This window comes from Leucopleurus acutus (assembly GCF_964270905.1).
Source record: "Leucopleurus acutus genome assembly, chromosome: 14".
NCBI classification, from domain to species: domain Eukaryota; kingdom Metazoa; phylum Chordata; class Mammalia; order Artiodactyla; family Delphinidae; genus Leucopleurus; species Leucopleurus acutus.
Window position 1 is genome coordinate 50344816 of NC_139156.1, and position 19452 is coordinate 50364267.

The window sequence follows — 19452 nt, forward strand, 5'->3', positions numbered from 1 at the left end:
GACTTTTTAAAAACTTTAAGCCTGGATGTCCTCAACAGCCGCCTAAATATTATGAGTTAAGTCACTCTCTCTGCTATTCATTTTCCACAGATCCCTTCAAGTAATATTTTTAAAATACCAATTTGGCCATGTCACTAATCCCAGCTTATTACTGCCTACAGAATAATGCCCAAGCTCCTTCTGTGGTACACAGACCCTTTACAATCTGCCCTAAGCCTATTTATCATTCCTGCCTCTTCCCTAATACTCTACATTTTAACCATATCCAATTTATAACTAATCTTTAAGTAGGACACATACTTTTTCAATAGCCTTTTATTTTTTCCAAAACAGTAAATATATATTGTAGAAAATCAGGAATTAGAAAATGTAAATTAAAAAAAAGAGATCACATTCTCACCACCCAGGTATCATCACTTACCGCCTTAGTGCATGCATATCCTTCTGGAGATATAGGTATACAGATATATAGAGATAAAGATATATGATCATAATGCACATACTGTTTTATAACCTGCTTTTCTTCAGTTAACAATCTTTCCATTTCAGTAAAATTCCACCTTATCTAATACATAGGCCATAGTCAAATTTCTCCAACTGACCCAAAATGTCCTCTATAGTTATCTGTCCAACCAGTATCCAATTCATAATTTCACATTGCATCTAGCTGTCTCTTAAATTCCTTTTAAGGTAGCACTGTCACCTCCCTGTACTAAATTTTTAGGACACTAATAAGCTGAAGTGACGTCACTAGCTTTCCTACAGAATTTCCAACCATTTGAATTTCTTTGGTTCCTTCCTTCCTTAATCTTCTATCATTTGTTTCTCCCATAAAAAGGAAGCTGTAAATAATGACTTGAGGAATTAAAATTAAATATTTTTGCCTAGAATATATTAAACATAATTCTGTGTATCACATGAGAAGATACACACTATCTGGTTAACGCAACTCAGTAGTGATGGGAAAACTAATCACTGGATTGGGGTGATGGCAATTTGATCTCTCCAATGAACACTTATGTGTTTTTCTCTTGCAACCATAAAGTAAGTTATACAACGTTACTTTGGTACTATATGAATTGTCTGGGAAAGCATCACTCTTTCACCTAATGGTTGTAACAATAATAATCTCGGCATAAATTTCATTTACGGAATTTCATTAGGGTTTGTAAAATGATGTTTCTCTAATTGTATCACACGTTCTACATTCATTTGCTGGCACTCTTCAGCAGAGATGAATTATCTTTCATGAAGGATCTCTTTAGTTACTGAAATATATATCCTACTATAAATGCAGCGTAAGTGCTTAATGATTTCCCATTAATAAACTTTTTTAGAGTAAGAAGTTGTATTAATAGTCACCTCAAAGTGTACCAAGTGAGCCCTGATTTTTCTGGTTTTCTCCTTGTTGAGTATCTTAGTACTTGTGGGATTTCCCTCAGTCAATGCAGCTCCTAAGAACTTATGCCTTTGCACGTGCCAACTCCACTGATCTCCCCAGAATTCTTCACCTGATACATTCAATTTTCAGGAAGCAAAATATCAATGTCTCTAAAATGGCATACGGTGAATCTCTTCATCTCCATTCCCAGGGCATTTTCTCTATTGCATACTACATAAATATATCTCTGATATAACATTTGGTTGCACATCTTTTTCATTCCCCTCATGTCTCTTTTACAGGTAAGGACAGTATCTTACACCAGTGTTATTCACAGTTTGATTTGCAGAACAGTTCTGGTCCACAAACTGTTTCCTGTCTATGACACAGTAAAAAGCTTGGACCAGAATATAAATCAAGTAGTCAGTAAACATACTGTTTAATTTGGCTCAATTTTTTTCCCTGGTAGCAAGAATTTGTGGAAGAAGGATGAAATGTGTTGATGTCTATTCTGGCAAGAGCTACTTTAACTCTAGTGGACCAGGAACAGAAACTTCATGTACAAGTTACTTTGAATAGCACTGCTAATCATCAATTTACCGTTACTACCAGAAACACAAAAGGAATATAAACAACTGCTGGTAGAGAAAGAAGGCAGTGTAGCAGGAGTGGGGACCATGGGCATGTCAAGATATCCCTTCTAAGGTAAAGTATAAACTGTTGAATCTGGATCTTCTTACAACCAAAAAAAAGATGTACAATGTCTAGTGGACCTCTTTGGATTTTGAATACAATATATTCTTCATTTGGATGTGTTATTTCAGCTCATTTACCAAGTGACTGGAATAGCTGCTAGTTTTGAGTAGGGCCCAGAAGACTCTGCAACAGGTCCAGGCTGCTGTGCAAGCTGCTCTGCCACTTGGGTCACATGATCCAGCCGATCCCCTGGTATTGAAGTGACAGTGGCAGATATGGATGCTGTTTGGAGACTTTAGCAGGCCTCCACTGGTGACTCTCACTGTAGGCCCTTAGGATTGTGGAGCAAAATCCATCCATCCTCTGCAAATAACTACTCTCCTTTTGAGAAACAGCTCTTGTTCTGCTACTGGATCTCAACAGTGACTAAATGTTTAACCTTGAGCCACCAAGTTACCATGCTACCTGAGCTGCCCATCATGAACTAGTATCATCTGACACACAAAGCCATGAAGTTGCGTGTGTACAGCAATATTCCATCATCAAATGGAAGTGGTATATATGTGGATCAGTCCCAAGCAGACCCGGATGATACAAGTAAGTTACATGAAAAAGTGGCCCAAACGCCCATGATCCCTACTCCTGCTACAGCCTTTCTCTCTCAGCCTGTACTATGGCCTCATGGGGAATTCCCTATAACCAGTTGATAGAGGAAGAGAAGACTCAGGTCTGGTTTACAGACAGTTCTGTACAACATGCAGACAACAGCTGAAAGTGGACAGCTAAAACACTACAGTCCCTTTCTGGGACATCCCAGAAAGACAGTGGTAAAGGAAAATCCTCCCAGTGGGCAACTTCAAGCAGTAAATCTAGTTGTTCACTTTGCTTAGAAGGAAAAATGGTACAGTTATATACCAATTCATGGGCTGTGACCAATGGTTTGACAGGTCAGGAGTTGGAAGGAATATAAGTGAAAAATTGGTGACAAGGAAATCTGGGTAAGATATATATGTGGATAGACATCTCTGAATAGGCAAAAAATATGAAGGTATTTGTGTCTCATGTAAATGCTCACCAAAGGGTGACCTCAGTAGAGGAGGATTTTAATAATCAAGTGGATAGGATGACCCATTCTGTGGATACCAGTCAGCCTCTTTCCCAGCCACCCCTATTATCATCCAATAGGCTCATGAACAAAACAGCCAGAGTGGCAGGGATGGAGATTATGCATGGACTCAGCAACATGGCCCACCTGGCTACAGTCACTGCTTAGTGCCTTACCTGCCAGCAGCAGAGATCAACACTGAGCCCCTGATATGGCACCATCCCCTGGATGATCGGCCAGCTATCTGGTAGCAGGTTGATTACACTGGACCACTTCCATTACGGAAGCAGTGTTTTGTCCTTATTGTCCTTACTCTGGATATGATTCACTTCCCACACTCGCAATGCTTCTGCCAAAACTACCATCAATGTGGACTTACAGAATGCCTCCCGAATGTGGGTGGGCCTTATCCAATCTGCTGAGGGACTGAGTAGAAGAAAAGGTGGAGTGAGGGAGAATTCACATTCTCTCCATCTGACTGTCTTTGAGCTGGGACACTGGCTTTTGGATTCTGAACTTACACCACTGACTCTCCTGGTTCTTACGTCTTCAGAATCAGTCTAGAACTTTATCATCAGTCTCCTGGGTTTCCAGCCTAACAACTACAGATCTTGGGATTTCTCAACCTCTATAATTATGTGGGCCAAATCCTTATAATAAACCTCTTCATATATTACATGTGTGTGTGCATGTAGATAGATGAATACACACACACACACACACACACACACACACACTATTGGTTCTTTTTTCTCTGGAGAACCCAGACTAACACAAAAGCAATTCCTTCAGACTGGTAATAGATACTAAAGGGAACTACAAAATGCAAAGGTGACTTCTACCTCTACTCCAAGCAAAAAAAAAAAAAAATCAGAGGTTTCTTCTCTGTAGAAACTGTAGCAAAACCTAAGAAGGAAAAATCCTCCACTTAGGAAGTACTGAGGGTCCACTGACATCCATCCATCACTGTAAAATGAAGCCAGCCAGTTGACAAGCCCAGCCCATGTATAAAGAGTCCTGAACCAACTTTTTCCCCCCTCACTCTTAAATATTAATAAACAAAGAATCATTAGACATCTAAAGAAATATTCCAAAAGAGAAGCTAAAATAAACACAAAGAACAAAATGACCATTTAGAAAGAGATAATAATGTAGGGAACCTGAGAAATCTTAACAAAAAAGAACAGAAACAAGCTACTTAATATAGTTTACCGACAAAATAAGAACTGAGATATGAATAAGGAAAGATATACAATAAAGAGTTCTTGGAAACTGGAAATACAATTGCCAAGATAATTCAACAGAAACAGGGAGCTGGAATATGAAGTTGAGGAAATATACCAGAAACATAATCAAACTCAAAGAAAAGGAAAATATGCAAGAAAAAAGACTGAAAATTCGTAAGTTCTAGTTTTGACTACCAAGAATTCCAGAAAGAAACAGAAAACAGGGTAAAGAAAATAATCATAGAAATGACTTAAGAAAATTTCACACTACATGAATCTTCAAAAGCTCACTAATTACCCATACATTAAGTGGAAAACAAACAAAAAAATCCCAGGATATCACTGTGAAACTGCAGAATACCATAAATAAAAGACTAAAAATCTCCCAGAGAGATTAAAAACAGACAAAACAAAATGTAAAATGGATTAGAATGTAGTAGACTTTTCTCAGTGGCTAAACTGGATCTTAGAAAAGCAATGCCTTCAAATTTCTAAGGAAAAACTCACTTCTATCCCAGCCAAACTACTCCATCCCTGCCAAACTACTAGTATCAATTAAATGTGAGAGTAGATAAAAAGAGATTTTCAGTGACACATTAATTTAAAAAAATTTCCCACCCATTTGCCCTCTCTTAGGAAGTAAATTAAGGATATACGCCAGCTAAAAAAGGGAGTAAACTAAGAAAAAAGAAGATACGTTATCCAGGAAATAACGGTTGAAATCCCAGAATATGACAAAAGAAGTCCCTGTATGATAGTTCTAAAGAAGCTTCAGATAGTAACCTGTTCAGATTAGAAAAGGCTGACTGAAGTGGGGAGAGGGACAGAAATACTGTTTTTTCATTAAGCCTCTCTATACTATGTGATTTTTTTAAGCCATGTATATGTATTACACTGAAGTTTTTAAAATTTAGTAACATTAAATTTTAATGTTACTAAATTAAAATTTAGTAACATTAAGAGGCAATTGGACTTTCCTGGTGGCGCAGTGGTTGAGAATCCGTCTGCCAATGCAGGGGACACGGGTTCAAGTCCTGGCCCAGGAAGATCCCACATGCCGCAGAGCAACTAAGCCCATGTGCAACAGCTGCTGAGCCTGCGCTATGGAGCCCATGAGCCACAACTACTGAAGCCCATGCGCCTAGAGCCTGTGCCCCACACCAAAGAGAAGCCACCGCAATGAGAAGCCCACACACCGCCATGAGGAGTAGCCCCCGCTCGCCGCAACTAGAGGAAGCCCGTGCACAGCAACAAAGACCCAATGCAGCCAAAAAATAAAAGAGGCAATTATACAAAATATTGGACTAATTCAGCTTTTAACTTCTATTAGCATTTTGGGAAACTTTAAAGATGTCTTAAAAAGACAATTTTCTTCTCATAATTTGTTTTCACTGCGTGAACAAAGGATAAAGTCAATCTGATCAATGTGTACTATCTAAAATTTCAGAGGCCATAATGACAGAAAAGAGCCATTAAGATATTCACAGTTTTTCATAAAGTGTCTCAAAGAACAGTCTTCTATTTTTATGGTACCTATGGTTGGTTACCAATTCACCTATTCTTTCCTGAATTATGCTACTTTACTCATTATTAGAGGTGGCCTGGTCTTAATTAGATGATACTCAATCATGCTTCATGTTTCAGGGCAATACACCCAGACACAAAAGAGGCTATGTGGTAAAGCTAGTACAATGACTAACTCCAAGTAGATATTTAACATATTTTAGCTATTTACCACCTTTTCTACCTTCTCTTTCCTTTGTCTCTGAAGCTCCTGACAGAAAATCTTCTCCCGGAACCAGCAAGAAGAGAAATACTACGAAGAGAATCTATATCCTAGTTACAGTTAAACTAAGTTGTAAGCTTTATGTATGGGTGTTTCGATCACTGAATCTCTTTCTGCCTCGAGAGGAGTACAAGAACCTCAGATCCGAAAAGGATCCTCCACTTTCTTGCTCCCGGCCTTAGCACAGAAAAGTGTCTTTTCAAAAGGTAGTTAAATATCTACCTTTTTGAATGGAGAAGAATAGGGACTTCCCTGGTGGCACAGTGGTTAAAAATCCGCCTGTTGGCGCAGGGGACACGGTTTGATCCCTGATCCAGGAGGATCCCACATACTGTGGAGCAAGTAAGCCCATGCACCACAACTACTGAGCCTGCACTCTAGAGCCTGTAAGCCACAACTGCTGAAGCCCGCACGCCTATAGTCCATGCTGCGCAACAAGAGAAGCCACCGCAATGAGGCCCGCACACCGCAACAAAGAGTAACCCCCACTCACTGCAACTAAAGAAAGCCCGCACGCAGCAACAAAGACCCAACACAGCCAAAAATATAAATAAATAACTTTTTTTTAAAAAAAGAATGGAGCAAAAAATAAATAAAGAAATAAAGAATGGAGAATAGTCCAGAGAATCCACAATCGAGTAATATAAAACAATTTACATGACTAACAGGATATTCACACTAATTGTAGTTATTAACAGAGGAGCCACAGTTCACTTCAAATAGCCTTTACTGAGTATCTATCTTGATGGCTGCCAGATGGTTTTGATGGCCGCCAGATGGTTTTGATGGCCGCCAGATGGTTTTGATGGCTGCCAGATGGTTTTGATGGCCACCGGAAATTCTAAGACTTGGTCCCTGATCATAAGAAGTTAGAATATACAATCCTGAGGAAGGTAACTCAGAATGTAAACTGAGAAGAAAATCCAGACTGTTCTTTCTCAACGATAATTTTAAGTTAAACTTGCCCAGTCTACAAAATACAAATATAGATTTAAAACTAAACAAAATATATTCCCAATTTAAAATTAGTATTTTATTCCTTAGCTTTCTGCTTTGCATTGGACTTTGTCTGTATGTGCTCTGTTCAAACAAAGAAAGTGCTATTGAATCAGAAGCCAGGTTCTACCATCAGCTCACCATGTGTCTTTGGACAACCATATCATCTAGCTTTTCTCCAAAAAAAAATGAAAAGACTGGGGATGATTAAACTTGAAGGTTTTAAATAAAAGTGAAATTATATGATTATGTACATTGCTATTCCTTATTTCTCACTTAGCTGAAATTATAGTAGCAGCCACTGAGGACTGAACACCTACTATGTTTCAGGTATTAAATCACTCAATTTACAACTACTAACTCTAACTCTCTCAACAAACTTACAATGTAGGTACTATAAAAACGAGGAAACAAGCAGAGAGTTTACCAAATATCACATAGCTCATAAATGCTGGGGACTGTATTGAGACCACCATGCAAAATCACACATTTTTTTCCTCTCAGAGAAGTTCCTATTATGTACTATTTAAACCATTATTTCTCCACAAATCTAAGTAGACATTAGAAATTCAACTATACTTTAAAAAAAAAGTAAAGTCAATCCATTTTGCAATTCAAAATATCAGAGCTGAAAATGTTCACTACATACTAACCTGATGCAGCAGCCGTTTCAGTTTGAGTAACTGAGTTTTTACAGCGGTGCAATCCTGAACCATGTGCCGGAGGGTCATCTCATCCAGTATCACTGTATTTTCTGGTACATCTACAAACATCTTCTGAGCCTGGAAAAAGGGGGTCCCTCCATAGCTTTCAAAATGGCCCAAAGGAGATTCTCTATAGGGAGAGCCTCTGGAAGGGCAGGGGAAGAAGTTGGAGGGAAAAGATATACAATATAATTTCAGAAAGAAATAAAGGTTATAAAATTATTACAGTGATTATTATAAATCATTTATCATTATCACAAAACCTTTGACTTTTACTCACTTCAGATACTGAATTTGTTTCCACTGAAAAGTTCAATCAATCCTAGTTGTCATTAACACAATTATCATCTGCACTCCCTCCTCTTGTGTATTTTACACATTGGTTAAGTAAATCTTATTCCTTAGGAACTAGAGTAGAAACAAAAACCTCTGAGGAAAGGCCTTGCCTGGAAAAAATTATACTTATTTTACTTTTCTGCACTGATAGTCTGATCTTTAGCTTCTAATTTTAATTACCCTCTTAAACTTCACATCTTTTTTAGCTGCATCACTATTCTACCCTCATTAATTCCCAGTTTGGACACACCCCTGGACTCCTATGTCCTCAAAGTGCCAGAAGACAGTTAAGACAGATACACTGTTATTCTTTTGTTTTTACATTGTTGATAAACCATCTTTTCCAATAAAGATTAAACAAGGTTTTATAAAAGTCTTATACATACCACATATTTCCTAATTTTAAACTGCCTTAAAAAAAATTCTACTCTAAAAAAATTTAAGCTTCCCTTTAGTTTCATGCAATAACATACATGCTGAATAAGAGGGAAAAAAAACAACACAACTAGGGATAATGTGTTTCACGGACGTGAAAAACACAATGTTTTAACCGGAAGTCATAGCTATAGCAATTTAAAAATTACTGCATTCACATTACACATAATTCCAGGTGGTTTTTAAGACAATAACTTGTTATATGTGTGAAATCTCAACATTTAAAGTAATACATTGAAAAAGTATTCTCTCCAATATAACGGCTACATTAACATATTAGGATTAAAGTTAAATTCATGGATGCATTAAATTTCAAAAGTAGAAATACAGTTTCTATTAAATTTTCTAGCTTTTAACAAATATTCCCAAATCTCTAAATTCTCAAATATTCAATATGAGCTTGGTTTTCACAAGATTATTTTTCTCTGAAGCTACTTCTCATACTTGATTTCAGGCCTGATTTTTCTTTTAACCAAAGAAGAGATTTTTAAGAACCTTTAAATTGCTGATCCATAGATAAGAATTAATTGTTTTATTTTTACAGATTCAAAATATATTTGAATTATTGAATTTCAAGTACTGATCAATTATTAGTAAGAATTTATCATCCATAACTGAATAGAGAAGCTATACACAAAGTGATGAAAAAATTTTTAAATAGTAAGACAAAAAGATAGAACCACCTGGCAAATGAATAGTAGAGACAAGAGTTATGGTTCTGGAGAAAAAGCTGACATAGACATACTTTGGGAAATTTTCTTGGGTAGGAAAGAAGCTGGGATGAACTATAAAGTGTGAGGTTTGAGTTGGACTGAAATGAAAGGTAAAGTTTTCTAGAAAAAGAAAATGAAAATAAATGGCACAAAAGTGCATGTTTTTCAGGAACAAGGAGACTCTTATACATGGCTTATGAGACTACAGACAGCCTGAATACAATTTATTCTTCAACTTCATCCCTCAATATACCTGCCTCCCTCAGACTGACTTCTTAATCCATAGCCAATTTCCTGAGACTGCCAAAGCACACGACAATCGCCCTCATCTCCAAACCCATGTCCTCAACCTCTCTGTACTCTTGGCCAATCTACCCATTCTGCCCTCCACTGCACACTTGATCTGGAGAATGAAAACTCCTCTTCAATTTAAATTAGTTAGCTCTTCCTCAGGGAAAGCTTCCTTAATCCCCTAAAACAGCACTTGGTACTTCCACAGGTGTCCTTATAGAGCCCTCTGCTGGACTCCATCACAGTACTTGCCACAAAACATTGCATTCATTTGCAATCCATGCCAAATGACAGACTCCATGAAGACACAGACTGTGTCTTCTTTTTTCTGTCAGAAACGACTTTTTGTTTGTTTATTTTTGTTGTTGTTTTTATTGAATGAGTAACAAGTATGAATTTTAACCACTAGGTCGGTTTTTCTTTTTAAGCTTCCGTCTCTGAGATTCTAAAATTCTTTAGCTGTGACATGAAAAAGCACTACTTTAAAATTATAATCTGTAAGCAGTCATGTTAAAAAAGTTCCAGATAATAATCAAATTAAGATTACTTTTTATTTTACCAGGTAAGTAAGAGAAAAAGCAGAGAGGAAAGAGACTGAAGAAAACTGGTCTGTAGTCTACAGCATGAGAATCAGGAATACAATAATGGCTTATATTAGGTTTAGGCATAAATATGAACCACATGCAAGGGACTAACGAATTAAAAACATTTCAAAGGAAGTGTCAACAGGCCTTGATCACTAACTGAATATGGGGACAAAGAACTGGCATCTAGAAAAGCCACAATAGTATAAAAGAGACAGCTCTGGCCTAGGATTGAAGTTTATATCTTGGCTGACAGTAACTAGCTATTAAAAATACTTAATATCGGGCTTCCCTGGTGGCGCAGTGGTTGAGAGTCCGCCTGCCGATGCAGGGGATGCGGGTTCGTGCCCTGGTCCGGGAGGATCCCACATGCCGCGGAGAGGCTGGGCCCGTGAGCCATGGCCGCTGAGCCTGCGCGTCTGGAGCCTGTGCTCCGCAACGGGAGAGGCCGCAGCGGTGAGAGGCCCGCGTACCGCAAAAACAAAAACAAAAACAACAACAACAAAAAAAACTTAATATCTTTGGGCCATAGGTTCTTTAGTTCTCAGTGTTGTCCAGTGCCTACCAAATAAAGTTCATATGCCTTAGGCTGCATTTCAAATACCTCCACCATGAGACCCAAAACTAAACTTACATCTTCTCCTAGTCCTGATGCCCCTTAACTAGATAAAACTGTTTTATGACGCTTAACTTCTTTCACAGCATAAGTGAAAGAAATCTGCATAAATATCACCTCTAACTTGATGATAACTTGAAAACAGGGACTTATTCATTTTTATATTATTCAATTAATGCACAGATTATCTGAGCTCAAATCTCAGCTCTGTCACTCACTAGCTATATAACACACAGGGCAAGGCACTTTATCTATGCTTCATTTTCCTGAGCTGTAAAATGGGGATAACAGTATTTATCTCATTAGGTTGGTATAAGGATTAAATGAGGTAATAATATATGTTAGAATGCTTGGAATGGTGCTTGACTTACAAATAATTGTTAAATAAAAACCAATTACTATGTATTATTATTATCAATAATTTCTAACTTCTCTATATTGAAATTTTTTTCTAACATAAATGTCAAAAGAATACTATAATGCCATATACCCCTCGCCTAGATTCAACAATTGATAAATATTGACACAATGCTTTATATCTATGTGTATATTTGTTGCTAAACCATATGACAATAAGCTGGAAATAACATAATATCTCAATGAGGGCCCTTTTAAGGTTGCTGGAAAAAATGAATATAATTGAGAAGGCTCAGAGGCAGAAGAAGACAAAAATGAAACAGAAAGCAAATACATAACGGAAGTTATTTTCAGAAAGTAAAAGGACACTGTTAAAACAGGAGAAGAAACAAAATAAGATAATGAAAGATAATGAAGATTTTGAAATTTCACATTCTGAGATGATGCAGTTCACATAGGAAAACCTGAACCTGTGAAACAGAATGAGAGGTAAAAACATGAGACAAAAGAGGAATTACTGGATGGAGGTTCCTTAAAAAACTAAAAATAGAACTACCATATGACCCAGAAATCCCACTACTAGGCATATACCCTGAGAAAACCATAATTCAAAAAGAGTCATGTACCACAATGTTCACTGCAGCACTATTTACAATAGCCAGGACAGGGAAGCAACCTAAGTGTCCATCGACAGATGAATAGATAAAGATGTGGCACATATATACAATGGAATATTACTCAGCCATAAAAAGAAATGAAATTTGAGTTATTTGTAGTGAGGTGGATGGACCTAGAGTCTGTCATACAGAGTGAAGTAAGTAAGAAAGAGAAAAACAAATAGCGTATGCTAACACATATATATGGAATCTTAAAAAAAAAAAAAAAGGTTCTGAAGAACCTGGGGGCAGGACAGGAATAAAGATGCAGCCATAGAGAATGGACTTGAGGACACGGGGAGGGGGAAGGGTAAGCTGGGACAAAGTGAGAGAGTGGCATGGACTTACATATTCTACCAAATATAAAACAGATAGCTAGTGGGAAGCAGCCGCATAGCACAGGGAGATCAGCTCAGTGCTTTGTGACCACCTAGAGGGGTGGGACAGGGAGGGTGGGAGGGAGACACAAGAGGGAGGGGATATGGGGATATATGTATATGTATAGCTGATTCACTCTGTTATAAAGCAGAAACAAACACACCACTGTAAAGCAATTATACTCCAATAAAGATGTTAAAAAAAAAAGGAATTACTGGAAAAATACCTCATGTTAGGTTAACAGTCATAAATTTATACTTTTGTACAAATTTTAACAATGATGGACTTCTAGTAGGGAAATTAGATCATGAAAGCAACAAAAGACTCCAAGCTGCTTTGGGCAAAACACTGGAAGGCTGGCAGTGTGTTTGCAAAGGCAGAACCTATGTGGCCAATCATAGGCCAAGACGGCTAGTGGATATGAAGAATTGAACCAATACAGGCATGGATGAAGGCAAAAATTATTTCAGTGGTTACAGAAGCATAAGAATGAAATGCCCACTATCATTAACATTATTTAACATTGTTCTATTAAGTACAGCCAATAAAGTCAACAAGAAAAACAACACGATCAGAATAACTATAAAAAGGAATTTTTAAGAAATAAGCTTTTTTAAAACCAATTCAAACTTAATCCATATACAGTAGCAGCACCTGATATTCAACCCACACACCTAATAATCACATTGTTACATAATCACTTATTGCAGTTTTAAAGTAATCTCCCCAAATTATATGGCTCTATCCATATATTTATATTCTTCACCACTACTATCAGAGCTTCTTGATTACTAAGATGTGTGATTTTTGTGCAAATCTTAAGATTTGTGATTCATAGGTTAGACTGGTGAATGGAGATTGTGTGTGTGTGTGTGTGTGTGTGTAATGAGAGAGAGACAGAGAGAGATTGAGATTTTTCTTCCTTATTTATTTCCTAATCTGAGTCACAGTTTGACTTCACAAAACCTTTGTTTCTTTTCTCATCATTAATAAAAATTGTATATTAAAAGTTAAACATATGTATTTTTACCTTCTTGGTTACATTTTTTTAATGCTAGATTCAACATAATCTCAATTAAAATCCCAGCAAGTTATTTTGTGGGTAGCAACAAAATGATTCTAAAGTTTATATGAAAAGGCAAAAGACCCAGAATAACCAATACAACACTGAAGAAGAAAGTCAGAATACTGACACTATCTGACTTACGGATTTACTCCATCAAGTGACAGTAATCAAGACTGTGGTACAAAAAAACAGATCAGTGGAACAGAATAGAGGGTCCAAAATACACCCATACATATGTATGGTAAAGGAGCAATGGCAATTCAAAGGAGAGAGGACAGACTTTTCCATAAATAGTACTAGAACAATTAGACATTCACACCTTCCACAAAAATTAACTAAACATGGATCAAAGACCTAAATGTAAAACGTAAAACTACAAAATAACAACGAATAAAATCCAGGTGACCTTGGCAATAAGTTTTTAGACATGACACAAAAAGTACAATACATGAAAGTAAAGATTGACTAGCTGTACTGCATAAAATTAAAAACGTCTGCTCTGTGAAAAACATCATTAGGAGAATGAAAAGGCAAACCACAGGCTGGAGAAAATATTTGTAAAATATGTATCTGATAAAGGCCTGGTATCTAAAATATACAAAGAACTCTTAAAATTCAATAAGAAAACAGATAATCCAATTTAAAAATAAGCAAAAGATCTAAACAGACATGTCACTAAGAAGATACACAGATGGCAAATAAGTATAAGAAAAAATGCTCAACATCATATGATTAGAGAATTGCAAATTAAAACAACAATGAGATGTCACTACACACCTATTAGAACAGTTAAAATCCACAACACAACACCAAATGCTGACAAGGATGTGTATCAACAGGAGCTCTCACTCATTGCTGGAGGAAATGCAAAATGTACAGCCACGGCAGTTTCTTACCAAACTAAACATACCCTTACTATATGACCCTGCAATCGTGCTTCTTGGTATTTACCAAAATGAGTTGAAAACTTACCCACATAAATGTTTAGAGAAGTTTTATTCATAATTGCTATATCTGGAAGTAATCAAGAAGTCCTTCAGTAGGTGAATGGATAAACAAACTGTAGTTCATCCATACAATGGACTTTTATTTAGTAAAAAGAAATCACTGTTCTTTAGTGATATAAAGCCATGGAAAGACACAGAGGAACCTTAAACACGTATGGCTAAAAACAGCCAATCTGAAAAGGCTACATTCTGTTTCCAACTATATGGCATTCTGTTTAAAAGGCAAAGCTATGGAGACAATAAAAAGATCAGTGTTTGTCAGGAGTGTTGCCAGGGGGTAGCGATAGGGAGGAGAAGAAAGGGATGAATAGATGGAGGATGTGGGGTTTCAAGGGCAGTAGAATTATTCTGTATGATACAGTAATGGTAGATATACATCATCATGCATTTGTCAAAGTCCATAGAATGTACACACAACTTATTGGTTCAAGGCATTTAAAATGAAACCTAATATAAACTATGAATTTTAGTTAATAATAATGTATCAACATTGACTCATTAATTGTAACAAATATTCCACACTAATGCAAGATGTTAGTAATAGAGAAACTGTGCATAAGTGGTGAAGGAATATATGAGAACTCCCTGTACTTTCTGCTCAAAATTTCTGTAAACCTAAAACTGCTCTAAAAAATAAGGCAATTTAAAAAAAAATCCATGACAAAAGGAAAAGAAGGAAGTACTTACAGAATGGCAGAATAAAAGATCTCAAAAATCCACTCCTCCATAAAAGCTCTGAGAATACTGGCAAATTTGTCAAAACTTTTTCAGAGCTCTGGAATCGCTTGCAACAACTGAAGAGCACTTACTGAAAAAAACTACCTGAATCTCATGAGAAGAACAAACTCTGTGACATTTTAATTTATTCTATTTCCCTGCCTATCTTCCTAGCTCTGTGTTGGCTTGAAAAACAAAAGCTTTACAAGTACAATGGCTGTGAAATTCAGCAATCTCTAGGGGCTGGGATAGGAGGTAAACTGGGATTGGAACTCTCCAAAAAGCACCATTTCTAGAGAATTGTTACTATTTGACCTAAATGGCACCTCCCTAGAAAAGGCCCATTCTCAGCAGTTGTTTTATTTGGCCTCATTCAGGGCTCCCTCAGGGGGAACAGCCTTATCTCTAGTACATTTGTTTTAAAAAAACAAAACAAAAAAAATCAGTGGCAATTGTTTAAAACCTCAGCTGCCTAAGATGGCAATACCACTTGGAACAAACAAGAAGGTGACCAAAAAACTTAAAAGGAAAACCTGAGGAATGAGATGTACACAGGAGTCTTTGGAAAGCTCCAACATATTCCTGGGCATAGAGAAAGCCATGGAAATACCTGAGGTCTTAATCCTTCACCTTTTGCTAACCTTGAGCCTCTGAGCAAGCAGGAAATGAAGGCTAAGAAAGTGCTGCAATCTGCTTATCAGGTTGCTGAAGGCACCCCTGAACACACACACACACACAGAGCCCCTTGGCAAAAGGCTGCGAAACTTACTGGTGTAAGGCATTTAAGGAAATCGCTTTCTAATCATTAGCTCAACAAACTCCAAAATATGATATATCATAACCAAAAGAGACACATCATAGTTAAACTGTCAAAAGCCAAAAAGTGAAAAAGTGAATCCTGACACAGCAACAAAAAAGTGATTTATGGAATTCCCTGGTGGCGCAGTGGTTGAGAATCTGCCTGCCAATGCAGGGGACACGGGTTCAAGCCCTGGTCTGGGGGGATCCCACATACCCCGGAGTAACTGGCCCGGTGAGCCACAATTGCTGAGCCTGCGCATCTGGAGCCTGTGCTCCGCAACAAGAGAGGCCGCGATAGTGAGAGGCCCGCGCACCGTGATGAGGAGTGGCCCCTACTTGCTGCAACTAGAAAAAGCCCTCGCACAGAAACGAAGAGCCAACACAGACATAAATAAATAAATAAATTAATTTTTTTTTAAAAAAGGCAAAATTCCTTAAAAAAAAAGAAAGAAAAACATGATTTATTATGTAGAAGACATGCTCAATAAGATTACAAGCTGATTTTTCATCAGAAAGCATAGGGATCAAAAACGTTAAAAGAGGGGGGAATCGGGAAGATGGTGGAAGAGTAAGACGCGGGAGATCACCTTCCCCCCACAGATACACCAGAAATACATCTACACGTGGAACAATTCCTACAGAACACCTACTGAACGCTGGCAGAAGACCACAGACCTCCCAAAAGGCAAGAAACTCCCCACGTAACTAGGTAGCGCAAAAGAAAAAAGAATAAACAGAGACAAAAGAATAGGGACGGGAACTGCACCAGTGGGAGGGAGCTGTGAAGGAGAAAAAGTTTCCACACACTAGGAAGCCCCTTCGCGGGCGGAGACTGCGGGTGGCGGAGGGGGGAAGCTTCGGAGCCGGAGCCGCGGAGGAGAGCACAACAACAAGCGTGCGGAGGGCAAAGCGGAGAGATTCCCGCACAGAGGATCTGTGCCGACCCGCACTCGCCAGCCCGGGCGGGCGGGGCTGGGAGCTGAGGCTCGGGCTTCGGTCAGAGCGCAGGGAGAGGACTGGGGTTGGCAGCGTGAACACAGCCTGCAGGGGGTTAGTGCACCACGGCTAGCCAGGAGGGAGTCCCGGGAAAAGTCTGGACCTGCCGAAGAGGCAAGAGACTTTTTCTTCCTTCTTTGTTCCCTGGTGCGCGAGGACAGGGGATTAAGAGCGCTGCTTAACGGAGCTCCAGAGACACAGGTGAGCCGCGGCTAACAGCGCAGACCCCAGGGACGGGCATGAGACGCTAAGGCTGCTGCTGCCGCCACCAAGAATCCTGTGTGCGAGCACAGGTCACTATCCACACTGCCCCTCCCAGGAGTCTGTGCAGCCCGCCACTGCCAGGGTCCCGGGATCCAGGGACAACTTCCCCGGGAGACCGTACGGCACGCCTCAGGCTGGTGAAACGTCCCGTCGGCCTCTGCCGCCGCAGGCTCGCCCCGTATCCATGCCCCTCCCTCCCCACGGCCTGAGTGAGCCAGAGTCCCCGCAGCAGCTGCTCCTTTGACCCCGTCCTGTCTGAGCGAAGAACAGACGCCCTCAGGTGACCTACACGCAGAGGCAGGACCAAATCCAAAGCTGAGCCCCGGGAGCTGTGCAAACAAAGAAGAGAAAGGGAAATCTCTCCCAGTAGCCTCAGAAGCAGCGGATTAAAGCTCCACAATCAACTTGATGTACCCTGCATCTGTGGAATACATGAATAGACAACGAATCATCCCAAACTGAGAAGGTGGACTTTGAGAGCAAGATTTATTATTTTTTCCCCTTTTCCTCTTTTTGTGAGTGTGTATGTGTATGCTTCTGTGTGAGATTTTGTCTGTAAAGATTTGCTTTCACCACTTGTCCTAGGGTTCTATCCGTCCGTTTTTTGTTTTAAATTTTTCTTAATAATTATTTTTTATTTTAATTATTTTATTTTATTTTATCTTACTTTTATCCTCTTTCTTTTCTTCCTCCCTCCCTACCTCCGTCTCTCTCTCCCTCCCTCCCTCTCTCTCTCTCTCTTTCTTTCTTTCTTTCTACTTTTTCTCCCTTTTATTCTGAGCCATGTGGATGAAAGGCCCTTGGTGCTGCAGCCAGGAGTCAGTGCTGTGCCTCTGAGGTGGGAGAGCCAACTTCAGGACACTGGTCCATAAGAGACCTCCCAGCTCCACATAATATCAAATAGCGAAAATCTCCCAGAGATCTCCATCTCAACACCAGCACCCAGCTTCACTCAACGACCAGCAAGCTACAGTGCTGGACACCCTATGCCAAAAAACTAGCAAGACAGGAACACAACCCCACCCATTAGCAGAGAGGCTGCCTAAAATCATAATAAGTCCACAGACACCCCAAAGCACACCACCAGACGTGGACCTGCCCACCAGAAAGACAAGATCCAGCCACATCCACCAGAACACAGGCACCAGTCCCCTCCATAAGGAAGCCTACACAACCCACTGAACCAACTTTAGCCACTGGGGACAGACACCAAACACAACGGGAACTATGAACCTGCAGCCTGCAAAAAGGAGACCCCAAACACAGTAAGATAAGCAAAATGAGAAGACAGAAAAACACACAGCAGATGAAGGAGCAACATAAAAACCCACCAGACCTAACAAATGAAGAGGAAATAGGCAGTCTACCTGAAAAACAGTTCAGAATAATGATAGTAAAGATGATCCAAAATCCTGGAAATAGAATAGACAAAATGCAAGAAACATTTAACAAGGACCTAGAAGAACTAAAGATGAAAGAAGCAACGATGAACAACACAATAAGTGAAATTAGAAATACTCTAGATGGCATCAATAGCAGAATAACTGAGGCAAAAGAATGGATAAGTGACCTGGAAGATAAAATAGTGGAAATAACTACTGGAGAGCAGAATAAAGAAAAAAGAATGAAAAGAACTAAGGACAGTCTCAGAGACCTCTGGGACAACATTAAATGCACCAACATTCAAATTATAGGGGTTCCAGAAGAAGAAGAAAAAAAAAAGGGACTCAGAAAATATTTGAAGAGATTATAGTTGAAAACTTCCCTAATATGGGAAAGGAAATACTTAGTCAAGTCCAGGAAGCACAGACAGTCCCATACAGGATAAATCCAAGGAGAAATACGCCAAGACACATTAATCAAACTGTCAAAAATTAAATACAAAGAAAACATATTAAAAGCAGCAAGGGAAAAACAACAAATAACACACAAGGGAATCCCCATAAGGTTAACAGCTGATTTTTCAGCAGAAACTCTGCAAGCCAGAAGGAAGTGGCAGGACATATTTAAAGTGATGAAGGAGAAAAACCTTCAACCAAGATTACTCAATCCAGCAAGGATCTCATTAAGATGTGATGGAGAAATTAAAACCTTTACAGACAAGCAAAAGCTGAGAGAGTTCAGCACCACCAAACCAGCTTTACAACAAATGCTAAAGGAACTTCTCTAGGCAAGAGAAGGAAAAGACCTATAATAATGAACCCAACACAATTAAGAAAATGGGAATAGGAACATACATATCGATAATTACCTTAAATGTAAATGGATTAAATGCTCCAACCAAAAGACACAGACTGGCTGAATGGATACAAAAACAAGACCCATATATTTGCTGTCTACA

General features: G+C 38.8%; 1 protein-coding gene across 4 annotated transcripts in view; it reads right to left on the bottom strand.

The window, feature by feature from the left end:
* CCSER2 (coiled-coil serine rich protein 2) overlaps positions 1-19452 on the bottom strand; it is a 160156-nt gene that overhangs the window by 54381 nt on the left and 86323 nt on the right. For all 4 annotated transcript variants that reach the window (XM_082855081.1, XM_082855083.1, XM_082855082.1 and 1 more), the window contains one exon: positions 7844-8039. In XM_082855081.1, coding sequence (XP_082711207.1) covers positions 7844-8039 — 196 coding nt within the window. The remainder of the gene's footprint in view (positions 1-7843; positions 8040-19452) is intronic.